The sequence below is a fragment of the Passer domesticus genome, chromosome 17, assembly GCF_036417665.1.
Source record: "Passer domesticus isolate bPasDom1 chromosome 17, bPasDom1.hap1, whole genome shotgun sequence".
Taxonomy (NCBI): Eukaryota; Metazoa; Chordata; class Aves; order Passeriformes; family Passeridae; genus Passer; species Passer domesticus.
Window position 1 is genome coordinate 8,785,152 of NC_087490.1, and position 27,548 is coordinate 8,812,699.

Sequence of the window (27,548 nt, forward strand, 5' to 3'; positions counted from 1 at the left end):
ACTGCACTTCACTCATTCTTGTTACACACAAATCACCATTTGCTGATCAAAGTTTATCTGACTTCCAGCAGTGAGAGAGGTTTTGAGTCATCTGGGTGAGTACCTTCACCAGAGTTGTTAAAGGGTTGTTAAATTACCTCTCCTGTATCTTGTCTTGGTGCGGACAAGAGTGTTTCCAAAACAACCCTAAATGCTTTTCAGATTCACAGCAATCCAACAGCAGCTAAGACCAGGAGGAGGTAGGATAATTGGGATTTTATGGATGGAGAGTGAAGCCAAGAGGGCCCAGTATTGGGGTCCAGAGCAAGAGTACCTGGACTAGGAAAAAGAACTAAATTTACAATTTAGATCATGGTACAGTGCTGAAAGTCAACTAAGCACCAGGTAATAATGGTGTTCAAGCCCTGCATTTGCCCCAAGCTTCCCTGGGAAGCCATTAGGTGTCAACTAATCCATTTAGTTTAAGTTTTGTATAATTCTGTATCTGTTAAATATCTAATAATATGTTACAAAGACTGGTGTTACTTCTGAGCAAGATGAAAAGTGGCCTATCTTTTCTTCTGCCGTTCTGAAAGAAGCTGTTTGGCCAAAAATTGTCCCAAACTGTCCCTGTCCTCCTTGTGGAGGAGCTGTAGCAGATGCTGCAGTGCTGTGCCTGTTGGCCTCAGGCAGAGGAGGCTGGTTCTGTTTTCCTGCTGCTGTACTTGGGCACTGACAGGTTGGTTGTTACTCCTCCAGAGCACTTTCCTACCTCCACTCATAGCTGGTTCTTGCTGTTAAGTGGTGGTTAAGAGTTGTAGCTGATAAAGACAGGAAGATTGCCTGCTGGCACCTGCTGTTAGGGAAGGAGAGGGATGTCCTCTGAAGAGGGGTTCCAGGATGTAGCTGCTGTTCCTAGAGTAAGCCTGAAGCATGTGAGAAAGGAGCAACTAGGAAAAGCTCTGTGAGAAGCTGGGCTGTTTACTTCAACTAAATAAACAAATGTTTGACTCTTTATTTACTGATTAAATTCGATTTATTCCGGGTGGGCAAGTGAGCTGTGCACAGAATCCCATTAGCAGGTAGTGGAAGCACAGTTAATAAGAATGATTAAATGCTGTTTGGATAAAACCAGGCAACGTATTTTACACACACACACCCATCTTGTTTTTCTCTATATGCTCCATGGGTCTTAGAGGAACTTCCCATTTCTAAGTAGTGTAGTTCTGTAAGAGGCATCTTGGAAACAGGTAAAAGATAAAAAAACAAAGCTGCAGAGACAACAAATCTGTTGTGCTGATTCTCCAGGGCAGGCTGACAGCTGTGGTTCAGGTGTCAGCCAGATGTAGGACTGTGAAGGAAAAGTGTTACCTGGAGTGCAACCTTAATTTTGGGAAAGCAGGAATTCAGCTCGTGTGGTCAGCAGCAGTATTTATGCATGTGCTACATGTGTTCTGAATTAAAGTGCAGTCTTCCCTCTCCTCACATTCCTGAAATCCCACAGCAGAGATTTGTCCGTATTTTTCTCTAGAATTTGGCTGTAAAACAGTTACAAGGGGAGAGGATGGATCCAACCCGGTGCTTGGCCCTGAGAAGCCGTGGCAGCTGTTCACACATTGCCTCCCCTCTGCTGGTCCCTTGCAGGCTCTGGTCAGCCGTGGGCACAGCTGGCACGGGCAGCCCTGAGGGGCAGCAGCTCTGGCTGCACAAGAGGTGTTGTGCACACTGAGAACAGGCATTCAGTGCATCAGAGACTGTTCCTGCTGGTTTTGGCATCTTCTGCTGATCTGGCAAACCAAGACAGCGTTATGGAAGAAGCATTTTCTGTGTGCTTGCCTTTCCTGCCCCCGTGGCCGACTGTCCAGGAGCTGAAGCTGACAGCAGCACGAGGGTGGCTTGAGTTTCCTCCCCTGTGTACAATGGCAGCCTTTGTCTAAGACCAAGGTGCTTTTTCTCAAGTTTTCCATGTTTGTTTGACAGGAATTTTCTGCAAGCTCTTTTGGTGCTGTTCCAGTTTTGTTCCTCTGTCTCTGTTATCCAGTTAATGTTGGCCAGCATTGTGCCATGTCTGTGAGCCTGTGGGGTGAGGGTTGGTGGCAGAGGGACCAGGTGAGCCTGGCAGGGCAGGGTGGCCTGTGATGGCAGTGGGATCCCTGCAGAAAGGGGGGATGCAGGGGGAGACACAGGAGCTCCTGAGCAGCGAGGGGAGATCCCAAATGTGGAATCTGTTGCTGCATTCCTTGTAGGCAGGACCTTGACTTGGTTTTATTTGGCAAAATCTTAGGGAACTTAAAGGTGCCATTCATGATTTACATGCTGTGTCTTTGTACTGTATTTTTATCTTCATTGTATATTTCTTATTAATTATAAACCAATTACTGTTGCCTAAAACAGTTCTTGCATATTGATATCAGAAGATTTAATAAAAATTTCAGCTCTCCTCTTGATGTTGGTTGTTCAGTTATGACATTTGCATTCTAATCCTGTTTCAGATTGCACAGGGAAATCTAGTATTCAGGGTCTAGATGGAATCTCAAATGATGAGGATCAAAAAAGCTAATAAGCATGTTTATTTGTGTTCCCTGGACACTGCAGCCATCAGTCCAGTGGCAGCTCTTAGTAGGACAGACATTTTCCTTTTCCATTAGATGGGCTGTAATAAACACAGGTGGAAAATACTGGTGTGTACAGAAACTACATGGGTCAATAAATTGGGCAGAAAACAAGACTTGTGCTTAGAATTGCAGAGGGGCTGTGCCTGCCCAGGCAATGCTGACTGTGCTGTGGCCTGGCCCCACAGAACTGCCCTGCCCAAGGGGCAGGGCTGTCTCTGTGCTCTTCTCATGCTCATACAAGATTGGTAGAATTATGTTGAGGGTAAGAAAAGCAGTTAAAAACTTTATTCCAACCATGAAAACATGGAACGTTCTGAAGAGCATGGGGCAAGGAGGCAAGTCTGCAAAAATGGGTGGCAAAACCTGAATGGGGTAGGAAGGCTTATTCCCCTTTGGGTGCTGTGCTGGGAGTGATGCCACTTCACCTGGCTGGGTCTGTCCTGAGGCCAGCAGTGTGAGCAGCATCTGTGTTTTGCATGGCTCGGGAGTCTCAAGTGCCAAATATATTTCACCAGTTAATTAATTAGAGTAACTTATTTTTGCTTCCAGAATATCAACAGTGCTTTCAAAAGTGTTATGGATGAAAAGCTCTATCTATTCCTTGTCCTCCCTCCTTCCCTTGGCTGTATGAAATTGGGTAAGTGGGCAGAAGCTCAGCCTGTTGTGCAGAAGGCTGAGCCCACCTGGCTGTGTGAGCCTGCACTGCTGTTTGATTCTCAGAGATGCGTGGGAATGCTCACTGAACAGCCTCTCCAGCGTAGAATCAGGGACTTGATGAGATTGGCAGCTTTGTAGAGCTGCTTTGGACTCTAATCCTCTTCCTTTCCCAAAGGATTCCTGCTGGCAAGAGCTGTCCCTGTCCTTCTGCAGGCAGTGGTGTGCTGGGCAGAGCTCAGGCTGGAGGGGTGGGTGCAGGTGCTGGAACCCCTGACATGCTGGACTCTGGAGGTGGGAACAGCACAGCTGTGTCCATCCTGCTAAAACAAGGACAGGAGAAAATAATTCTCATTGAGGGAGATGCATCTGGTGCCAAATTCCAGCTGAGAATGAGGCTTTCTTCTTGCACAGTGCCTTGTTCCTGGAAAGTGTGGTGCAGAGACTGCAAAAATGAAAGAGATGGTTCCAGCTGTCTGTATTGAGACAATGAGAATGCAGAGAGCCAGGTTAGAAAACACCTGCTGTTTTCTGTCTTGTCTTTAGTGAAACATTGTCTCTCTCCTTGCTTTAATCTTCTTAAAAGGCATTGATAGTTTCTTCTTACTTGAGATCACTGGAAAATTAATGTAAGTGTTACTGTAGAGTGAGCACTGTAGTATCTTCACATAATGTGATTTAAAATTTAAAGCTCTCTCAGCAGGGGAAGGCTCTGTCTGTGTCGGGACCAGGAGCTGCTCCTTGGCTCATTCCTTCAGCTGCAGCTGCTGGCTCCCTGCCTTCCCTTTTCCTCTCCTCTTCCAAAGGGTGATTCTCACCATTTCCTCTTTGCAGACTTTTCCCCTTGATACAGTGTCTTCATTCCAATGCTAAACTAACTTGTGGGTGCCTCTTGGGGAGGAAATAGGTAATGTGAATGCTTTTTATTTATTTAGTTAAAGGTCCGTGGGGAACACAATGTGCAGGGAGCATTCTTGTGTATGCTGGAAACTGGAAGAGGAAGGAAGGAAGGAAGGGTTTTTTGCAGGAGAAAAATAGGCCAAAATTGTACTTTCTGCTGTGATTAATAGGGTTCTCTTTTGGGCTTTGAATATTGTGTTTGTATTCAAATTAAGCAGTTTCCAGGGGCACTTCCAGGAATAGATGTGGGGAGCGGATAAAAGCGCTTTCCATAAAGGATGTTCAGAATGTGCGGAACTGAACTGGATGTTCGTGGGTCTTGTCTCCTCCTGTCACCTGGAGCCTGTGTGTCCCCTCCATGTGCAGGGTTCAGAGGATGGGGTTTCTCATTTCTCAGCGTTCAGGATGTGCCAGTGAAGCACAAGGTGCTGAAGATGCCCACGCAGCACACGGAGCTGGGTGCTGGTGGCTGTGTGTCCGTGCCCACCTTCTGCTGTCCTGGACCAAGCAGCCTTGTGGGCTGGGAAGGTCCCAGTCAGAGTCATGCTGTGGCCAACTCCCCCTCTCATCAGGCAGTAAAGAAAGCAATTAGATGGTAATTCTGCAAAAACAAGACTTAATAGTGTACAGCATGATTTAGGTGGCAGTTCACACTCTGCTGGGAGGACTTGTGCTTGGTGGCTGCTGCGTGTTGTTAGTTCTTTGTATTTTCTTTGATTTAAAGCTTCATGCTTGTAATCTAGTTAACAATGAATTGGGTTTCCACTACAGTGGCTTGTTTGGTTCAATAAGAACACATTTATACTAAAGGTTAATGAAAAGCATTTTCCTTTCATTGAATTCATTAAAAGGGGTTCTACAATCAAGACTTACTAATGGAAAAGAGATTAAATATTCATGTCTCTAAATTTCTCACATCATTTCTGATTTTTCTTAATCTCTGCTTTCCTGGATTGGAGTCCAAAAGTGCCTGAATGCTCTAACGAGTTCAAAAATTAATTAAAGATTTCTCCTGTTTAAGTAAAAAGACTTCCCAGATGTATACCTAATGTATCTTGAGTGCAGATCTCTCTGCTATTACGGACCAAGAGAGAGTGATGAGGTCCTAGCCAAGAGAGCCAATCTCAAGGAACAGTATTGGTTCCTAAAGCACTTTTAAATAATGCAAATAATGCTTAATCCTCTTTGTTTGTGCTATTGAAATAGGTTTGAATGAATTCAAAATGCAGCAAAATTTGCATTTGAAAGGTATTAGCTGGGCATGAAGATAAAACCTGAGTAATAGGCATCAAAGGTGCTTAAAGATTCAAGACCTTTTTATAACACAGTGTCCAGATGTGTGTCCTACAAATACCTGAGTACTTTGTAAATACTGGATTGTGTTTTCTATGATCTTTTTCCCAGTATCTCCCAGGCAGCTCTGGATACCCTTTGGGCCAGGACTTTGCCTGTGCTCATTGTGTGAGCAGAGTGTGTTTCTGAAGTTCCTGCTTTGTGTGTAGGCTCCTGGTGTGCCAGTGTGTGCAGATTTGGGAGCTCTGTTTGGGAATGCATTGCAGCTGCATATTGATGTTGCTGATGTAGAAATGGAAATACATGGTGATAGGAGATACAAGTTACTTTGAAGGTATTGCATGTTCCCATAAACGGTTTTCTAGAAAATTAAGAAATGAAAAAAAAAATCATCTTGTAAACCGTTTCAGAATGATGAGTGTCTTGCTTTAGTCTAAGAAACTTGTATAGATCAGTGCACACGTGTGTGTGTTGTGTATATAGTGCACTTAGCAAGTGGGGCAGTGCTGGACATTGTCTGCCTCAGTGGATGTCAGTGGAGAAAGAAGGCTCAGCTCCTGGCTGCATCTTTGTGTTGTGCTTCATTGCAGCTTGAGCTTTCAGTACATTTTGGGCCCTATTGGTGCTGGATGTTGATATTGGACTCGTTGGCAAGAGCTGGGAACTGGGTTCTGTGCTGTGTGAGCTGAGACTGGAAAGGAGGGTCTTGAGAAAAGCATCTGGTTATAAGTAGTTAAGAAATAATATTTGGCCAAGTGCAAGGGGAAAGCTTTGCCTTACTCTAAGTGAACACGCCTTGTCCCCAGAACAGTTCAGGGTCCTTGCTAAAGCTCAAAAGGTGATCACAGTGAGGGGGTGCACGCTGCTGGGGTTCACAGACCGCACTGCAGTGATTGTAGCCACGCAACCAGGGAAGCCCGAGTGCCATGGTGTGGCCTTTTATCCACCAGCACGAGGCCAGGAGCTGCTGTTTGTGCCTGTTTGTGCTGCTCAGTGATGGGCCTTGTGTTCTCTGTTCCTGCAGGCATACTTCCGTCAGGGCGTGGCCCTGCAGTACCTGGGACGCCATGCGGATGCGCTGGCCGCCTTCGCCTCGGGGCTGGCGCAGGATCCCAAGAGCCTTCAGCTTCTGGTCGGCATGGTCGAGGCCGCCATGAAGTCTCCCATGCGAGGTAAGCACACGGGGGTTCTCAGGGTCTCAGAGCTAGCCAGAGCTGGGAGCTTCAGTCCCAGAATCTGAGGACAGGAGAACCTGGAGGCCTGAAGGGAAAGATTTCAAGATTTGGCTTCTCTGCCGAGTCAGGAGAATGCCAAGTATGGAGCCTGAAGTTACAGGATGAACAAAAAAACTGTCTTTCTGGTTAAGTGGGACAGTACGATGGTGTTAGCCAGCTTGAGGGGCACTGGAGATGAGTCAAACTGGGTTTTTACAGCAGTTCCTATGGAGTCCTTGTTCGTTTTTCCTTTCTCCAGTATCAGTGCAGGCAGAGGTGTGTGCTGCTGTGGCGCTGGCTGTGTTGTTACTGGAACAACCTCCCACAATATTTAGGTTGGGAGCAGCACATCTGAAATGCCCCAGGCCAGTGTTTGCCCCAGAAGAGCACATCAGCAGCTTTTCTGTGGTACTGCTGTCTCTGAAAACAGAGCAGTCCAGAAGGCAAAAAGGCTGCTCTGCTAATTCGCTTCTGTTCAAGCAGTGTTTGCAGTCACAGAGACCTTGAAGCCATATGAGCTGTGCAGTGTTTTGCCTCTCTTTCATCGTGTCCCCGTTTCCAAGATTTTTTTCTCTAGAGGAAGGGGGTTGTCTCCTCCTAGCTCTGTGTCTCTTGCAGGCTTTGTGCTGCAGTACCCTAATGTTGTTAGGGAGGAGGGAACATGGCAATTGTCCTCCTCAGCAGATGGTGCTGGGGGCCACAGGGCTTAGGAGCCAAGGAGCACTGAAATGAAAAAATACCCTTGTTGGTATTTGCTTTTTTACAGTGTTTTTCTCCATCCTCTAAAACGAATTCATCTGGAAGTTTCTGTCCTATACAGCAGTTACCTGGTAAATGCAATTTGATTTGCTACCCAAAGGTACTAAGGCTGCTGCTTAGAATGCAGGCTATATGGTATTCTGTGGGAGCATCCCCAAATTTGGCAGGATGATCTCTGGCTGACTGCCCTGCAGCTGTGCATCAACTGTGCTCCCTGCTGCAGTTAGACAAATTGAAGCAGTTGGGCAGGTCCAGTGCTATTGTGCCACAGGAACACTGAATCCAGCAGAAAGGAGCAGCTTCTTTCTGCAGTTTTGGTCACCTCTCTTAGCACACATCATGTGCTTGGGTATCTGGACAGGCACAGACTTTGCAGACATTCATCTGAAGGTTTGTGCTGAAAGAGCAAAAACTCCAGTGCTCTCAGACACTGCAGATGGCCCATTTCCAGTTTGCTACAAAATTCCACAGATATCTTCTGTATTTCTTCTGCCATTAGGCCAGACTTCAGAGCTCAGTATGAGACTGCTCTATGCTGAGACTGCTCTAAACTCTATTTTTATGCTGCCTTCCTGAAGTGCTTTCTGCAAGGCAGACAGCAGCTTGCCAGGTGATCTGTCTTGATGTGCCAGATCTTAGATGGTACCTTTGAGCCCCAAGCTCCCTTAATGAATCCTTGTTGAATTTGGGCTGTCTGGCCTTTAACTCATGTATCATCTGTTTACAAAAAAATCAAGATGAGTTGTGAAGGTGATTCCTGATGCAAATATGTTGGTTTGCTGAGTACCTCTGTCTTCGGTTTTGCGCTTCAGAGTCCCTGGAGCCCACCTACCAACAACTGCAGAAGATGAAGCTGGACAAGAGCCCCTTTGTTGTGGTGTCTGTGATTGGCCAGGAGCTCCTGACTGCAGGCCACCACGGGGCCTCTGTGGTGGTGCTGGAGGCTGCCCTGAAGATTGGCACTTGCAGCCTGAAGCTGCGGGGGTCGGTGTTCTCTGCGCTGAGCAGCGCGTACTGGTCCCTCGGGAACACGGAGAAAAGCACTGGATACATGCAGCAGGACTTGGACGTAGCCAAGAGTTTAGGTAAGAATGCTCCTTTCACTCCTGGAGTGCTGGGTGGGGACTGGTGAAACAAAGCAAGAGCTAGGTTAGTGATCAGCATCTCTCTCGAATGCTCAGGTTGCTGTGGGTTTTCACAAGCTGCTAAATCCCATCTGAAGCTTCTGAAATGTGCAGACTGCAGGTTTGTGCATCCCTGTTTGCCTGCCCGTGTGAAGGGGTAGATGAGCAATGGGTGTGCTAAGGTTTTCCAGGGTCTTCTAATTACCTGATGTCATGTATGTGAGAGTTGCTCTTATTCCCTGTGTTGACTTGGGCTCAAAACCTTACATGAATCTCAAATGAAGCCATCTGCTTTTCCAAGCATTTGATGGACGAAAGTACTCACTCTGAGGTTCTGGGGCAGTAGCCAGGGAAGGAACAAATCAGTAGTGAAACAATAATGAACAAAGAGTGTTTAAAAATAAACGAATTCAAAAATCCCTCTTGAGTTCAGTATGTTCTGCACAACAGTGAGAGCATTTGGCTGTGTGGGGTGCTGTAGGAGAGCAGACAGGTGTGAGACAAAGCCCTGGCTGCCCAAAGGCCTGAGCCAGGACTGTTCACTGAGAGCATAGGGACTGCTCTCTTGGTGGTTGTTGGTGTACTTTGAACATCTGAGCTGAACTGTGCTGCAGAACTGCTTTCTGGAGAAAGCTGGCATGCTTTGTGCTTATTCTAGGCTTTGGCCATTGTCTGACCTTCACCATGTCAAGCAAGGAATAAACAGGGAGGAATGGAAAATTGCCAGGTGTTAGGCCACAGAAGAAATAAAACAATTCTAAAAATAAGATTGATGGCTACTGTAGAAGTTTGAGGGCCAGCAAAGAGGGAAGTTTGGCTGTGTATTAAACATAAAGATGAGTTTGTTCTAATGCTGGTTCTCACACCAGAGCTTCACTTGTACTCCATGTTTCAGTCTTTCCACTGGATGCTTCTGGCAGTGCTTGTATTAGCTAATCTTTGTTTTGTTTGCATGTGACACAGGTGACCAGACAGGAGAATGCCGAGCTCATGGAAATCTGGGCTCTGCATTCTTCTCCAAAGGAAATTACCGGGAAGCCCTTACTAACCACAGACATCAGCTGGTGCTTGCCATGAAGCTCAAGGACAGAGAGGTAGGAAGCTTTTTTAACAGTCAAAGCTAGTAGTCTGCACTGCATGGTTTTCCAGAGAGATCAAAATGACTTGACTGTCTGCCCTGTTTTACCCCAAGAATTTAGGAGCTGTGGCTTCTCCTGGATGTCCACTTGCCTTTTGTTAAGGAAAATCTTTGTACCAGTAGATATGATAAGTGAGTGTGAGGGGCAGGATGCTTGGGTTGTCCATTTGCCTCCCCCATCTCTGGGCTCTGAGCAGGTCCTTTTGCCTCCCTCTCCCTCACCATCTGTGTTCCTGCAGCACAGAGGTTCTGGGCTCCAGGGGCAGGAGCTGCTGCTGGGTCAGTGTCAGTACCACGTTGCTGCAGCTGAGCCCTCATTGTCCTCAGCACATTTCCCAGTGTTACAGGTGCTGCTGACCTGGACTCTGCTAAACTGCACCCTAACTTGTGCCTTTTCCTGCCAAGAAATGGGCAAGATCCCTGTCCCCAGTGTTTGCATAAAATACACTTAGTCTAAACACCAGTGAAAGCAAGAAGAACTCATGCAAACCTGAAAACAAATTGTGCAGGATCTGCTTTGCCTTGACCATTCATTTATGCTGGGCTCCCTGCCAGTGCAGGGAATTGGGCTGCATGGACTGAGGAGGCTGTCCCGAGGCATTTCTGCCGAAAGTTCACTGTAAGGACAGAATCATGTTTTAGTGCACAGATATAAAACCTATCCCCTGCTCCAGGGATTCCCCTCTACTGTGAGTGGGAAAATGGAGACTGATGATTGCATGACAGCAGAGCAGGTGAGAATTCATGTAAGCACTAGTGGTTTTGGGGGAGATCTAAAAGCTGAGGAAGATCAATTTCCCATTGGCAAGTTGTGGAAAAAATCTGCTAGAATTTGCTGAATGCTTTACGGCTTTACTAACTTGGTAAGTTAAATATCAAGTAAGCCTTGGAAAAATGCACCTTTCAGTAGGTCGTGGAAGGACTGTGGCTGGGGGAGGGACTTCCTAGACATTTTCTTGATTATTTTACCAGCTGGAAAACATTCTGAATCACTCCTGATTTCCTTGTTTCTGTTCATGAAGAGCAGAAAAGCTGTTACTTGTCATTGGAGTTTTCTTGAGCAGGGTCCTGTTGCTGCTGTCAGAGTGACCTGTGTGGCTGCTGCTCTTCCGTGGGGTTTCTTGCCCCACGGAGCATCCCCATGGGTTTCATCCCCTGTTGTGGGGCATGGAGGCAGCAGCAGGGGAGATGATGTGCTGGCAAGAGCACAGCAGCCCCAGGCTGACCTGGGATGTGGGGCTGGAGCATTTTGCCTGGTCTTCAGCCCATTGATTTAAACAGATCTCACTGAGGGGAGTCCAGGGAATGAGGGCTAATGGTAATAGTCCTTAGTTCATGACACATCTGGGCACATAATTAACAGTTATTGACAACAAATGACTACTTGGTTTAGCAAGAAAGCTGAGCTTCTTGGATTTCCTGTAGGATGTAACCACAGGAAATTAATTTGGCGCTTTCTGATGACATCATCTTGACCACAGAGCTTCCTCTGAACAAAAAGCTGTTTTTCTTGGCCTCCTTTGCAGACATTTTTATAATGCAAATGTTATAAAGTTGCAGTAGGGCTGATGTGAATTCCAGCAGAAGGGAATTTGGTGTGTGACTGTAATGAGGTAATTGTTTTACCCCTGACTGTACAGAGAATTGGCAGAAAAGGTAAAAAGTGCTCCTTTGTACAGGATACTGCTGTCTTTGGAGGGGCTGTCGGGTTCTGAGGCTGATGGAACAAATGTTTGCTGGGTAATGCTGCCCATAAATGGAGGAAGATGTTGCAGAGGGTCTGTTTGGAGCATTCAGGTCTGTCCTCCCCCATGCAGGAGAAGGGAGCTGTCAGCTGAGCAGGAAAGCATCTCAGCTGCTCACAGAGACTCAAGATTTTACATATTTTTCTTCCTTAGCACAGGGAGTCTGTGCAGCTCCTGTTACAAACACAGGCTATGTGTCCAGGCAGACCATTTTCTCTTTCAGTCAATGTGGGTAAAGTTAGAGCTGTTTTGCTGTACTTGTGTCCAGAGAGAGCACGGGGCAGGTGTTGCTGGGATTTGGCATACCTGTAGTGTCTCTAAGAGGGAATTTGGGGGCTTGAGCACAAGTGTGGGTTTGGTCTGTGCAGGTGAGGGAGAAGAATGGTTCTTAGTGAGGTGCTGGGAGGGGCACCATGAAACAGCCATCTCAGGTAAGGAATGGGTTGGATTTTTTTACCAGCTTCAGTAGCTGGTCGGGAAATTCAAATGAGCTAGGTCTGTAGTTACACTTGTCCCTGCTTCAGCCATGTCACTGTGGCAGGGTGGGCAACACTCATTGTGTGGCCCCATGGCAGCAGTACAAAGTGTAGCCATCCCATCCTGAGTGAGGAGGGTGCTCACAGCCCATCTGAGCTCAGAGGGAACACATGGGCAGGGGGCTGCAGGACCCTGGCTCAGGGCCTGTGTGCACCTCAGGAGCTGATCTTTGGGCATCTCTCTTGGCACCAGCTCCAACTAAGGCCCTGCAATTCATGCAGAGGTGGAAAATAAAACTTTCCTGGGCTGGTGGTGCCCCTGGTCTTGTCTTTTCGTCTCTCATTCAGAGCCAGTTGCAGGCTGTTGGAGCTCACCCACTCCTGTCCTGCAGGAAGGAACTGCTGCCTGTGCAGGGGTAATTGCCACTGAGCAGGAACAAGAAGCTCCACTCTGAGCAGACCTGGCTGCAGCAGAGTGAAATGTAATCTTTAGTTCCTTGCTGATTGATAAAGATGGATAAAGAGACACAGCCCTGTCCTAGAGCAGCAGCAGCCTCATGTTCTTGTGACGTGTTCTGTGCTCTTTGTATGAAATGTCAGCACTACTGTCCAGCAGTTCACTTGCCAAGGAAATCCCATTCTGGTAGCTCGGGCTGCTGCTCTTTTTTTCCAGTCTCTGCTTGTTGCTCATGAAAGTGCTGGGAATTGTACAAAGAGAGGTTCCCCAAAGCAGCAGCCAAGGTGCTGGAATGTGCCAGAGGAGGAGTGGCAGATGATGTTAGCAGAGAAGACTGCATCACATTATTTTAGCTTGTTGTCTTTTTCTTGTCACAAAAGCTGGCTCTGATGAGCAGCAGAAGCTTGTAGCCTGTTTCTCCTCAGAATGGTCTAAGGGCTGCAGTTACACCAGCCCATAATGCAGGTGCTGAGTGTTATGTCTGTACTCTATTTCTGAATTAATTGCTTTGGTTTTAGCACCAGGTAGCCTAATCTTCTGGAAACCATCAGGTAACTCATGTAGGTAGGGTGTGTTGATGCCATATCACAAGCTGTGATTTTGACAAGGATTATGCAGCTGATGAGCTATGCCAGGATCAGAGGAAAGAATGGAATCAAAATGCAAATGTGAAATATTTCAATGCCTGTAACACTAGTCCCCTGTGTCCCTTTTCATTGCTAGCTCAGGTGTCCAGAACTATGTTGTATTAGGAATTCTGTAAGGCCGGAGTGCCAGTGTAGAGCCAGTGATGTGTGATTTCTAGGGACAGGTTGGGGTGGCCCTTCTTGATGACCATTTTGAAGGCCCTGTGTTCCTTCCAGACCATTTCATTTAGAGAAGTAACACTTGAGTTTTGGAGCTATGAGTGGCTGACAAGGAGAAATGGACAGGAAAGGGAAAGCTGTGGAGCCCCTTCTTGGGTCCACTGTCCAAACCCTCACACAGGCTGTGCTTGAATCCTGCCCTGCAGAGGCCATGGACACCACAGGAGCCCTCAGTCTAATAGCTCCCTTCTCTCCTGGGCCCTCAGACGCCTTCGATTACAGCCCCGCTGTTCAGAAATAGCAGGGCAGTATGGCAAGATCATAAACTAACCATCATGAAATGAGGGCTTGTGCTGCCAGCGTGGAGCTCTTGGGAAGGACGCTGCTGCCAGAAAGCCACTGGGTGCTGGCAGCCCCTGTATGCTGGCTGGCAGGCATGCTCTGAGCTGAGCTGAGCCTTTCCCTGGGGTGCAGCATCTCTCTTCACCATGCAGGAGTGAACAGAAGTGTTGGGTGAGAAAGAGGGTTGTCTGCAGCCCTGAATTCTCTCTAGGGCTGGCATGAAGGTGCAGCTGAGCACTTTCTGGTGCCCCTTTTCTCAGGGGTGTGGCTGAGGGAAGGGCAGAGAGCTGACAGACTGTGTCAGTACTGTCTTGCCCCTGGGTTGATCATGATGACCAACAGCTTGCAGCAATCATTCCTGGCCTGGTTTTGAAGGGATTTCCTCCCACCTCCCTCTGGAAGCAGCTGTTCATGGAAGGAAAAGGTGCAGAACTGCTGGGGCTCAGTGCCCTCTTGTTACTGACCCTTTGTATCAGCCTCTGGCTGCTGCCCTGGACATCTCCATGAGCATCTGTGGCTCTGGGAATTCTCTGCAGCAGGTGGGTGTGCTCAGTATGTTGATGAGCCAGGTTTTGCTGTCTCAAGATGCTTTTAAAAACGATTGCAAATGTAAGGCAGAGTTCATGTTTGCAGCTTCAGCAGATTTTGTTCAGAAAGGCTGACTATTTGCAGGAAATGGGGATGATGAAGATCATAATTAGAACTGGGTAGTTAAGTAGCACAGAAGAAAGATGTTTATTAAGCAGGCTTTGGCAGGTTTTCTGTGTCACCTTGCTCTGGCATATCTATGGGGGTTCTTGTGTGGCAGGCAAAATACCAGAATTCAGAAATTACCACTGGAAAGAGAAACCACGGGCTTGCAGCCCAGGAGACTCCAGAATCCAGCTGAGTGCTCTGCTTCCTACAGAAGGCATTGCCATGGAGCTGGATGTACCTGGAGCCATGGCTGGGAGGGGTCACCAAGCACTGGCATCCCTGGGGGAGGAGTATTAGGGAGCATGGTTACTGGGGCAGACATAATTCTTGGTTGGATTCAGTTGAGAATTTGAACATTCTGCAGCTGTCTGAACATACTTTGTGAGCAGCTCAGCCACTGGTAGTTATTTAGGTTTGCAGTTTTGGTCGTTTTTCCCAGTCCCCTTCAAAGCAATGAAACTTTATAAAGCTCCCACATTTGGTAAAGTGCAGCTCCTTGCTTCAGGCTGTGCAAATCAAAGATCAAATTTCACCCTCTTGTTTCCAGAAGGAGATGCAGAAGGAAAGATAGATCATTCCTTTCTAATGAAATCTGTAAATTCTCTGAAGCCAAGGTTTTCTGCCCTTTCCTGAGGGGAAGGGGAAATGCTTTCCAGGTGTCCCTCCAGCCCTGCTTTGTCTGTAAAGCCACTTCAGTCAAGAGCAGGGCTGTATGGATTCAGCCTTCTCCCTGAACTTGAATGAATTCTGGTTTGGAGCAGCAGAATGGGGATTTTTCTGTTCTTCTGAGTTAGATCTCATAGAGGATGTGCTCCTTACCAGCAGTCTTGGATGGAGTGTGGAGAATCCCATCCATTCATGAGCTGCAGCACGAGGGAGCCCATGGCAGTGTCCCTGCCTGTGGGATGTGTGTGGCTCTCAGCCATACAAAGAGGTGGTCTGGCCCTGGGGCTGCCACATTTTTCAGAAAGGAAAAATCTGAGAATCTTACAACCACAGTTGTTTTGTTATATTTGCAAACAATCTGGAAAATGAGGACAGGATATAAATACCTTACAAATGAGAACTGGAAAGAGTCTTCAGGCTAAAGCAGTTTGTCATGCCTGGAAACATAGACTGAGATGTCAGAGACAGGCTGTGATGAGGAAATGATTCCAGCTTCTCAGTGCAGACAGCAGTCTTGCTTTATTAGGGATCCAGGGCAGACTGCCTTGTACCCTGGAGGAAGGCTGAGTGCCAGCTGCTGGGAGAACACTTACCTTTGGCGTTTATTTCTAATTGTGGGTCCACTAGTGCTGCATTACAGCTTGGACTGAATCACCTGCATGCCTCAAAGGATGAGTTCAGTGATGTGAATCAGCCTTAGTGCCTGACCTTCAGCATTTGGATTTATATCTGAGAGTATAAATTCTTTGCCTTTCTCTTTCTGTCTTTAGCAGGTTTTTGAAGTCAGCTTGACAGGATTCATACAGGTTTGTCTGGTTCAAAAGTGATAGGATTAAGCAGAAGGAAGAGAAATCTGACTGGTGCAGGAAATTTGGGAATGCACTAAAAGGCCATATGCTTTGTTTTGTTTGGACTTGTGACTCAAGAGGGAAATGTAATACTTCCTGAGGATCTCCTTTAAATGTCCCCATTTGACCTCCACAGCACATGGATTTTAGCTGAAGGAAATGCAGTCTTCTGGTTTTACTTTCACAGTGTCTGCAAAGCTCAGCACGCTGCTAAGGCCTGGACCTGGCTGCAGTAAAAGAAATGAAGCAGAAAACTCATGCAAGAGCTGCAACACTCTGGGTTTTCAGGAGGTCCACTTCAGCCAGGGCTTTTTCCTCTGTATTGAGTTTGCAGAGAGGAGATGTCCAGTTTATGAACAAGAGTAGAAAGGGTTGCACAGGCCAGCACACTGCTGTAGGAGCTGATATTTTCTTTGCCTGCTCTGAACTTGTTAGATCCAAGTTTGTGACTTGCTGACTTATTCTTCCTGACTTTGACCAGGGTATGAGTCACTCCTCAGGGTCACCACCATGGAGATGCTTGTGGTTTTAAATGAGGAATATTTACATCACCACTAAAAATGTCAAGTCAGCCATCCTCCCTAAAGTGATTGCTCACAGGAGCCTTTCAGATTACATCCAGAAAGCGACCAAATTTGGGCTACTTGGGGTAAAGATAGATCAGCCCCAGGTGATGTGTAGGCTCAATGTTGAGATCTCTTTGCAGTGTTCTTAGGCTGGTGTTTCTTGTGTGATTTCTTTGAGGAATGAGTGGAGCTTTGCAGAGCCCACCCAGAAAGGCAGCCCACTCCCCCAGGTCCCCAGCACCACGTGGTGAGGGGTGTTGCAGCAGTTCCCACAGTGAACAGCCTGGTCAGTACGACTGACAGGCAGATTTACTCCTAAAAAATTGAATGAAATAGTTGTTGCTTCAGCTTTCCAGCAAAACCCTGCTAACTTGGTCAAAACTATTTGCAAAACTATTCTGTTAAGGGTGTAGCTCAGGTTTACTTTTACAAGTGTTCTAGGCAGAGCTAGGCACCTTGCTCCTAAATGATGATGGAGGAGATGGAGTCAGCATTATTTTGATCTCCAAATGAGCAGGTGAGAGTCAGCATTCCTCTTGAAGAGGAGCAACTGTGAATGGTCTGGCAGTCAACCCCCCAGTGCTGCTCAGGTTTGCCTGGATACATGTACTTTGTATGATACTTCTGCCATGGAACAGGGAGAATGAGAAGTCCTCTGAAACATTAACAATTTCCTGAGCAAGTAGGGACAGAGAGGGCTGGGAGCAAATTGTCGGCACAGTCCATGGCAGGCTCTGTCATGAGCAGCAGCTCTGTGAATTTTACCCATTAATCAAGTGGGGGCCAGGACCATCTCTTTATACTGTGTATTTTGAGTCTTTCTATTGTGTCACTAATTCCTGGTTGTTCTCTTTCAGTTAGTAGATACAAAGCTCCTTTCAGGCTTTCAGATATTAGTGCTTCTGGTCTATGGCTCTGGCTTTTTTGGGGTTTGCTCTTTGGTAGCTTCTTTGTTAAAGACTGAGACCTTCTACAAATAACTAAGGATATTGATTGTCAGGGATATTGATTTTGGTGTATTTTGCCCCCAGGAAATAATTGCCTAAAAGCAAATCCATTCCTTCTTTCTGTGTATGATCATGTTTAAGAGGGGAGGATATTGCCTGCTGCTTCCTTTCTGATTTTCAGAAGCATGGCACACAAAGGAAACAGCAAGATGTGGCACTGGCACATCAGCCTCACCTTGAAGGGAGGAGAGAAGGACAAGTTTTAATTTTGATAGGGCACCTGCTCTGTTTGGATGTGAGACTTGTCTGTGCATAAATCAGGCATTGTCCAAGCCAGGCTGAGGCATACCTGTGGATTCTGAGGAAATGATGAAGGGGCTTAATAGAAGTGGAGATAAAGTGCAATTTATAGCAAATTATCATTTTAGCAGGTCCTGGAACTACTCCCATCACAGTGCTGTCCTGTTTGTGTACACAGCACTTGCTTGGTCCTTACCTGTAAAACAAACAGCTCCTGCAGAGAAGGAGCTGGGATGTGTCCCTGGTGTCATTTATCCTGAGCCCTTCCTACCTGGAACAGTTCCAGCAGCATAGGGCACAGTGAGATTTTACTGAGTGTGGTGACACCCACAGCACTCAGCGTGTGCTTTCAGAGCTCTGTGTCTGTTCGGGAAGAATCTGCTCCCCTCAGTACCCTCAGAGCACTCTCAATGAACCAGCACAGCTTTGCTTGCATTCAAGAGCAAGGCCATGCAGGTGAGGGCTGGTGGGGTGTGGGTCAGGAGGTGCTCTGGCTTTCAGAGGTGCTGCTGCCTGCCCCCAGTACAGCTGGGATGAATATGCATGGTTATCTGCTGGGTACAGTTCCACTACATCTGTAGGATCAAGCTGCTGTTACTCTGTGCCCAGAGGGAGAAGGGAAGTTGAAAGAAGCAGCATGAAGCAGGGCATGCTCCATCTCTGATCAGTCTTAATTAATGTCTGTGTTCAGGGATTAAGGGTGCCTTACAGTGAGATACCAGGCAGAACATTTTCCATTACCTTGTCCATTTCAGAATGATTATAGAGTGTTCTTATTTAAGCAGGCTGTGCACTCAGGTGAAGACTTGTTTAAATGTAACATGATTGGGAAATGACCATTCTCTGGCAAGGGTGAAATGCTTAAGGAATGCATCTCTCCAAACTGCCAGGTGCCATTCTGTGATGCACATCTGCTTAACATCAGACTCTGCCTTACTCAGCTCAAAAACCTGAGCTGGCTGTGCCTTCTGAGAGAAAGAGACCACTTAGAAATCTTTTTTCAGAGCTCCCTTCTGTGCCTCAGCTCAATGGCAGAAGAATCTGCTTTCTATTAAAGTGATAAATTGCTTAATTGGAGGTGTAAGCAACCCCCACTGTAAAATTTGTCTTTGTCAGATACATAAAACATTGATTTTCTTTGTTTGCTGTTGCAAGCCCCCTGTGGTATGGAGCTGCAGTCTCACATCACCCTGCTACCAAGCAGAGGTGTGTGCTAGCAGAGATGGAGTCTGTTTGCCATGTGTCAGCCGTGTGCTCTCCCTGCCACAACAGGGCTCCTCTGCCACTGACGTGGGAACACCCATCCCTCTTGGGGCTGAGCCAGCTGGGGTTCCCAGTGGATCCTGTAATGTGAAGGATTTTATTAAATACACAGTTATGAATTTGTCTTCTGGAGAGCTATTCCTAATCCCTTGAAGTGAGTCACTGGAGTCTCCCAGCAGATGTTAAAACCAAATTGTTCCTAAAACACTGGTGTAAGGGCAAGCTCCCCTTACTGCCCCCAGAGCAAATAGAGCACTGATGGTTATCTTGCTGGGGGATTGCTGCTGTACAAATCAGCCCCAGCCTGGAGGAGCCAGGAGTGCCACAGGCTGTCCTCATGCTGACTCCCAGAGGATTGAGAAGGGCTGTTCTCAGGTCAGGTAACTGTGGAAGCTAGTGCAGAATGAAACATGAGGACCATTGGAATGAAGGACACATCAGAGGGTGGAGGTGGCCTTCCTGCCTTGTGTGTCTGTCTGGGTGAGCCACAAAAAACAAAACAGCCCCAGCTTTGTGATCAAGTTGTGTTATTTTTCATCAGTTCTTCACCCTTTATTTTCTATTTCTCTTTTTGTCTCCTTCAACTTATTTTTCTTTTCTGCTTCACTAGTCCTCCTGCCACATCCTGGTTTAGATAATCCAGCCCTGGGCACTCAGGCATGTCAGCCAAGTGTTTTTGCATGCTCTGAGAATGGTTGCCAAGCTTGTACCCTTCATTCTAGGTCTTTAATGTGAGCTTGGGCATGGTCTTGGGCTAAGGGATTAGGAGCCCTAAGAATAAACATTTCCAGCCTCACAAATTTCAATTCCTATCATCTGCTTCCCATTCTAGGAGACATCCTAAAGATTTCTTCCCATGTGCGGGATACGCAGTCCCTGCTTCTGTCAAGTTTCTCTTGTGCACACACAATCTGAGATCTGCTGCTTTCCATTTATGCCTCTTTTCCCCAGCCATAGCCCATTAACATCATCTGAGTCTCTGCCTGATGGCTCTTGGCCAGAGCTCATCTCTTCAGCAATCTGCACGCATGGATGTCCACTTTTTTTATTTTAGCAGCCCCAGGAGACACCAGATTTCACTGACTCCTTGTTTTCCAGAAAGACATTTCTGTTCTCTTCCCAGCAATAACAAAAGTTCTGTTGCTGGTGGTGGCCAGTCTTCCAGAATTCCTGAACTTCCAGGCTGGGTCAGTTCTCACAGCATTGTACTGGGCTTGACTTGGCCCAGGGGGTGCTGCTGCCTTGTTCCACAGCAGTGGGCACGTTGCTTCCTATCAGGATGAAGGGAGCTCTGATGCATCTTGAGGCCTGTAATGGGCCCCACTTTGGTCTGGGCCTGTGGAAGATGGCTGCATGTATCTGTTTTTTTCCCTTTTCTTCCCTTCTTAGGTTGCAAATGACTCAATACTCTGTATATATTAAGCTTCATGAAGATTTGTGTAAAAATGGAGTCCAATTCGGAGCAATAATTTTTGTGTTGGTTTTGTAGCAGCCTCCAAACAGGCCCCGTCAAACCCTCTAAGAGCTCTCCCTCACATTGTCAGCCAAGAATTTATGTCACTGTGCTGCTGAAGAGCCTGTCCAGGGCCAGACCACCCCAGTTCTGCAGCCAGTCTGACCAGCATGGAGCAGGACCCAGTCCCAGCTCTGCCTGTGGCCACACCAGCAGCAGCTGCTCTGGCCTGCACTGCGGAGGGGCTGGGGCCATGCCAGCACTGCCCAAGGGCCATCAGTGGCAGCCCTTGGCTGGCTGCTGCCCTCACCCTGACAGCTCCTTTTGGGAGGTTTGGAACTGGGTCACAGCAGCAGCTGGGTAGCAAAGGAAATGCACATGCAGGAGCTGCAGAGGAGTCGGGGCCAGCACGCTGGAGTGAGCAGCCTTGCTGAGGCAGCAGGGGTGTGAGGAGCAATCCCTGCCCTTGGCTCCTTGCCCTGCTGACTGGCTGGGAGCTCTGGCTCTGCCAGGTGGAAGGCAGGTCTGCATCCTGGGAGATGCAGGGGGCAAAAGAATCTGATTCTCAGATAAGTTCTCTTATTAAATACAGCTGTTTCTTGGTGATAGGAACTTGGGTTGTCACAGCACTATATTTAGGTGAGAGGTGCCTGAGGGGCAGAGGCTCCAGCTACTGAAATGCTGTTGTCTTTTCTGCATTCCCAAGGTTGTGTGGGGCTCAGGATGCTGCATAGTAAGAGCTGTGCTTTTTGGAGCATGGTGTGCTTGGTGAAGCAGAGGTATGGAAGGATGTTAGTAAGATCACTCTCTCTGTCTCCTCAGTAGTCTCTGCATCTTTGGAGTGCTGTCCTTCACCTCTGCCAGGAACAAACACACATTGCACACATCAAAGGAAGAGGTAGTCCAACCCATGTCCTCCCAAGTCAATCCCATCCCTTCCTGCTGTCTCCACAGAAACTGTCCTGAGCAGTTTAGAGCTGCAGCGAGCAGGTTTTCTGGTTGGTAGTCACATTCTTTCGCCAGAATGGCCTCTCATGGTTTTGATTTCTAGAGCTGGGGCCATCTGACTTGTTGCCAGGAATGCTTGTACTTACATTGTCTCCCTTACCCCTGCAGGCAGCATCCTCAGCACTGAGCAGCCTGGGCCACGTGTACACAGCCATTGGGGACTACCCCAACGCCCTGGCCAGCCACAAGCAGTGTGTCCTCCTCGCCAAGCAGTCCAAAGATGAGCTCTCTGAGGCACGGGAGCTGGGCAACATGGGGGCAGTGTACATTGCAATGGGGGATTTTGAAAACGCAGTGCAGTGCCACGAGCAACACCTGAAGATTGCCAAGGAGCTGGGGAACAAGCGGGAGGAAGCTCGAGCCTACAGCAACCTGGGCAGTGCTTACCACTACCGCAGGAACTTCGACAAAGCCATGTCCTACCACAACTATGTGCTGGAGTTGGCCCAGGAGCTGGCTGAGAAGGCCATTGAGATGAGAGCTTATGCTGGCCTGGGCCATGCAGCTAGATGTATGCAAGACCTGGAGAGGGCTAAGCAGTACCATGAAGAACAGTTGCACATTGCTGAGAGCCTGCAGGACCGAGCTGCTGAAGGCAGAGCCTCCTCCAATCTAGGTAAGGCCCTGACACGGAGCAGAATTTGTCATGGAATGCTGAGACTATCAGAGCTGCTGCTAGGATGGCCAAGGTCTGCTGTGTGCTATCTTCTTAGTCACCCAGTTTCACCAGGCTGCCTTAATAAATTAAACAGGCCCTTGGCAGATTGTGTGCTGCTGTACCGTATTCCGTGTTCAATTATTAAATTCCTTAGAAAAACACTAGAAAGCACAAACTCACAGCAAAAGGGAAATGAAAAGAGAAAATGCATTTGAGGAGCTCTTCAGGAGTTAGGAATAACTGTAATTCTTGCACTAATGCAAGAAGCGATGTGGTTTGTTACTTGGCCATTTCTTTGGGAGCTTGTCAGCAGGATCTGTCAATACATTGCTGCCTTGTAAGTTGAGAGACACATGGATCAAATCTTAAGGTTTTTTTTCCAAATATACTCATTGAAATACTAGGGTGTAGGAGTCCTGCATTCTCCTAAGGAGCAGCACTGGCATGCTGCTGGCAGGCTGGGAGAGACTGAGTTCCATTCAAATGAAGCCTGTTTCTCCTGCTGCCTCACAGCACCAGATGTGGCAGCGACCAAGGATGCATTTCCATCTCTGCCATGGCTGTGGCAGTTGTGCTGCCAGTGTTCCAGCTGTTATTTGGGATGTGTTCTCAGTTGGCTGGGAGCTGCAAAGCAGGGCTGGTGCTGAGATATCAAAATAAGTGTTTGTTGGCAGCCCCTGAAACCCAGCCCTTGCAGGCTGCCCCACGCTGTAAATCAGCTCCTGTTTCTGCTTGGCAGTTGGCACTTGGTTCATTTGTAGATGCTAATTGTACTCTGATGTTATCAACAGCAGGTAATTGAAAAGAGCTTGATGAATTACTTAATTTCTCCTAGTAGCTGAGTCTTCAGGAGCTGAATGAAGAAGATAAGGGGAGCTGCAGAAAACAAAACAGTCACAGCTTTTTAATTAGTGTTGCAGATCTCCTCCTTTACACAAATTGAGGCAGATCCGTGGGGCAGAATAGGTTTGTGATGCAAAAATGCTTGTGGGCAGCTTAGCATGAGCGAGCAGTGAGGCTGAACAAGGTTTGTGTTAATGTGACAGCACCCATCAGGCAGGAGGGCTGGGACAGGAGGCCTTGCATGAGCAGCAAAGCACAAACTACATTCCCCATCTCCTCTTCAGTGTAGGACCTTGTCTTGGGGACCCTGTGGCTGCAGTCCTGGGGAGACACAGATGTGAGAGATGGACTGGTGCAGCAGAGAATGTTTTTCACTGTTGGATTATAGCCTAAATATAACTTTCAGTTGGTATGCTGACTCAGCCACTCCACACTTTGTGTTAGAATAGTTCTCCTAGCGTCTGAGCACGGGGTCTCACGTTTCAGCTGTTATTTGGCTGTATTTTTTGTCTTCTCTGTCAGAGTTAAGTTATACTGGAGAAAGGGAACATGTAGTTCTTGTTGAGACAATTTATTATTGTTTAAAATGCATCCAGTACCAATCAAAAAGTCAAGTTTTAATTGTCTCTTTCATCTAATCCACATGCAAAACAAAACCTCATCAAAATAACCATGCTGACAGGCAAAAAAATGTATCTAAATGTGTGTTTCTAGGCCAGAATGTTAGAGTTGGCCTCCCTGCTGAAGCAACAGACATTTTCTGTTGCATTTCCCTGATGCAGATGGAAAGCACCCTTAAGTGTGTGATCCAGTGTTAAGCAGGGCAGACAGGGACTGTAACAGAGCCCAGCTGCTACAGTGTTCTGCAGGGAGATACTCTGCACTCTGGGATGAGGTGAGCAGGAGGTGATGGACTGAGGATGAAGCACAAGCTGTCAGCCTTTCACAAGATGTGGAGTTTAACCAGAAGTCTCAGGTTCTCAACCTTCGCAAAGCATCTGGTATTTCCAAACACTCAGGCTCCATGTGGAGACCAGGCTTTGCAGACTCTGCAGCTTTTAAGGGTTCCCATTAGGATGAGGAGAAGACACTTCACATTATTAATAGAACACAGTTTAAAGTCTCTCGCTGCTGCCTTTTTGCAGCTCCAAGAGAACTTCTGTACCTCTTTTCATGTGCTCATCATGTTGCCCAAAGATGCCAGATATTTTCTCTTGAAGCTTTTGCAATTAATGTAAAAAACATTTGCAGGGCCTCCTTCAGTGACTCCCAAACCTCTAGACTTGTTCACAGGTGTTTGCAAAGTAGCCACAGGCATTATTAGCACCGAGTTTAATTGAAGTGTAGGTGGTATCATCAGCAGAATCAGAGCTCCTGTTCCCATGTCTCATAACAAATTCAAGATGATTCCACTGAAATTGAAAAGCATCTGCAATGCTGTCTCACTCAATGTGTTGAGTCTGAGCTCTGGAGCTACCAGGTATTGCTTCTGGAAATAAACAGCAATTTTATAGGGCCAGACTGTCTGGTTGTTGTGGTGAATGGGTGCTTTTGTACAACATGAAACCTAAACCTTCCCTGGGCTTTCCCTGTTAGAAGCAAGGAGGCAGTTTGTTCAGAAGGGCTGCGAAGAGCCAGGGAAGGGTCCGGGCTGCAGGCAGTCCTGGTGTGCAGGGTGCCGCAGAGGTTTAGTACAGGGCACCGTGTTTGTTGAGCTGGTTTCTGTTGTTTTCCAGGAATCATTCACCAGATGAAAGGCGACTACGACACGGCGCTGCGGCTGCACAAGACACACCTGTCCATAGCGCAGGAGCTGAGCGATTACGCGGCCCAGGGCCGGGCCTACGGCAACATGGGCAACGCCTACAACGCCCTGGGCATGTACGACCAGGCCGTCAAGTACCACCGGCAGGAGCTGCAGATCTCCATGGAAGTCAACGACCGTGCTTCTCAGGCATCCACACACGGCAACTTGGCTGTCGCTTACCAGGCGCTGGGCGCTCACGACCGTGCTCTGCAGCATTACCAAAATCATCTCAACATTGCGCGGGAGCTGCGGGACATCCAGAGCGAAGCGCGGGCCCTCAGCAATTTGGGCAACTTCCACTGCACGCGAGGAGAGTTCGTGCAGGCGGCCCCGTACTACGAGCAGTACCTGCGCTTGTCCCCAGAGCTGCAGGACATGGAAGGCGAGGGGAAAGTTTGCCACAACCTTGGCTATGCCCATTATTGCCTCGGGAACTACGAGGAAGCTGTTAAGTACTACGAGCAGGATCTTGCTTTAGCGAAGGATCTTCACGACAAGCTGAGCCAAGCCAAAGCCTATTGCAACCTGGGCCTGGCCTTCAAAGCCTTGATGGACTTCAGCAAAGCAGAGGAGTGTCAGAAGTACCTGTTGTCCCTGGCACAGTCTCTGAACAATTCCCAGGCCAAATTCCGAGCTCTGGGGAACTTGGGGGATATTTTTGTCTGTAAAAAAGATGTACATGGTGCAATAAAATTTTATGAGCAGCAGTTGAGCTTAGCCCATCACGTTAAAGACAGGAGACTGGAAGCCAATGCCTATGCAGCCCTGGGCTCTGCATACAGGATGGTACAGAAGTGTGACAAGGCTTTAGGTTACCACACGCAGGAGCTGGAGGTGTACCAGGAGCTGGGGGATATGTCGGGTGAATGCAGAGCACACGGTCACCTTGCTGCAGTGTATATGTCACTTGGGAAGTACACCATGGCCTTCAAGTGCTATGAAGAACAGCTGGAGCTGGGGCAGAAGTTGAAGGACCCCAGCATTGAAGCCCAGGTCTACGGTAACATGGGCATTACCAAGATGAACATGAATGTCATGGAGGAAGCGATTGGCTACTTTGAGCAGCAGCTGGCCATGCTGCAGCAGCTCAGTGGGAATGAATCCGTGTTAGATCGGGGCCGAGCGTATGGGAACCTGGGAGATTGTTATGAGGCTCTGGGAGATTTTGAGGAAGCTATAAAGTATTATGAACAGTACCTGTCTGTGGCTCAAAGCTTGAACCGTATGCAAGATCAGGCAAAGGCCTACCGAGGCTTGGGCAGTGGGCACAGGTAAGGAGCTGCACGTGTGTTCTGATGTCAGTGTACAGTCCATGCAGTGTGGTACTGATGGGGTGTGTTTGAGGCCCTGGGCACACACACACAGTGATGTGACACAGGAGTGAGTTAAGAGTCCTGTGGATGCTGAGGACTCTGCTGACAGCTCAAATTACCAAGCTGATGACACCTGGAGGAGGAGGAGGTTGATTCAAAAGTGCTGGGGATGTCTGCTGGGGCAAAGCCTCTGACTGGAAGGTTTGAGCTGGCCTCCAGGGGAAATGGCAAAACACCTTCTCTCAAGGAAATACCGGCAAAATAAACACTGCTGTTTTCTTCCCTTGTAGGGCTATGGGAAATTTACAGCAGGCTCTGGTGTGCTTCGAGAAGAGGCTTGTAGTGGCACACGAGCTGGGGGAGGCATTTAACAAAGCCCAGGCTTACGGGGAGCTGGGAAGCCTGCACAGCCAGCTGGGCAACTACGAGCAAGCCATCTCATGCCTGGAGCGGCAGCTGAACATCGCAAGGGAGATGAAGGACCGAGCCCTGGAGAGCGACGCCGCCTGCGGCCTGGGAGGGGTCTACCAGCAGATGGGCGAGTACGAGACAGCCCTGCAGTACCACCAGCTGGACCTGCAGATCGCCGAGGAGACCAACAACCCCGCCGGGCAGGGCCGGGCCTACGGCAACCTGGGCCTCACCTACGAGTCGCTGGGCACCTACGAGAGGGCGGTGGTTTACCAGGAGCAGCACCTCAGCATCGCGGCGCAGATGAACGACCTTGTAGCCAAAACCGTGTCTTACAGCAGCCTGGGGAGGACTCATCATGCTTTACAGAACTACTCTCAGGCTGTGATGTACCTGCAGGAAGGTGAGAGGCTGAGTTGTGCAACAGAGTGTAGGGTCAGAAGGGTGGAAGGGAGACCTGAAGACAGGGAGAGGTGAGGTGCTGTAAATGTGGCTCAAACAGGATGTGTTTGACAGTGGCCTTTGATGCAGAAGCTCTTGCAGACATCCACAGCTACTGCTGAGCATCTGTGTGAGTGGCTGTCTGTGGAGGTGTTGCATGCCATCTCAGATGGAACCTTCTAGGTGTGCTCTAGACAAAGCATGATCTGTGCCTTCCTCAGGGCATCTTGGGTACCTCAGAGCATGAATTGACACTGTACCTAGCAGAGTCTCTTTGTAAAGCTCATTTGTGCCTGAAGGTGTAAACCTTCTCTATAAATGGCATTGCATACCAGGATCTAGCTCTGGGGAAATGACAGAGGAATATGATGAATCTCTCTGATCCTGAGAGGTCTGTTAGGAGAGATTTATGCCTTGCTGGTAGCCACCTGGCTCTTCTTACATGTTCACCTAGGAGTGAGACAAAGTGGGTGAGTTCCCCTAAAGTCTGAGTGAAAACAAGTGGTGTTTGATAGAGAGGTGAGGGAAGTTCAGCATGAGGTGTCCAGGAGCTGTCTGCCACTGCTGAGTGCCGGGTCAGTGCTGGCCTGGGAGCTGTGCTGCTGCAAGGGGGTGCAGCATGCAGGCAGCAGCTGATCAAACTGTGGGCTCTGATGCAGCAGATGAGCAATGTAGCTGGAGTGTATGAAGCTGGAGGCTGAAGGATGTATTACATCAGTTAGTTTAGTTTTCATGAAACTGACCTTGGCAGGATTCCAGTATGCTGTTGGAAGGGGAGAAATGAAACACAGCTCCTTCTCCTGGTGTGCTGCAGAATTCCTGCATA

At 48.0% G+C, this 27,548-nt stretch overlaps 1 protein-coding gene across 3 annotated transcripts in view; it reads left to right on the forward strand.

The window, feature by feature from the left end:
- Positions 1-27,548, forward strand: part of TTC28 (tetratricopeptide repeat domain 28) — a 107,691-nt gene that overhangs the window by 53,589 nt on the left and 26,554 nt on the right. For all 3 annotated transcript variants that reach the window (XM_064393016.1, XM_064393017.1, XM_064393018.1), the window contains 6 exons: positions 6,466-6,613; positions 8,227-8,499; positions 9,502-9,632; positions 21,358-21,865; positions 24,487-25,828; positions 26,161-26,684. In XM_064393016.1, the coding sequence (XP_064249086.1) occupies positions 6,466-6,613; positions 8,227-8,499; positions 9,502-9,632; positions 21,358-21,865; positions 24,487-25,828; positions 26,161-26,684 (2,926 nt within the window). The remainder of the gene's footprint in view (positions 1-6,465; positions 6,614-8,226; positions 8,500-9,501; positions 9,633-21,357; positions 21,866-24,486; positions 25,829-26,160; positions 26,685-27,548) is intronic.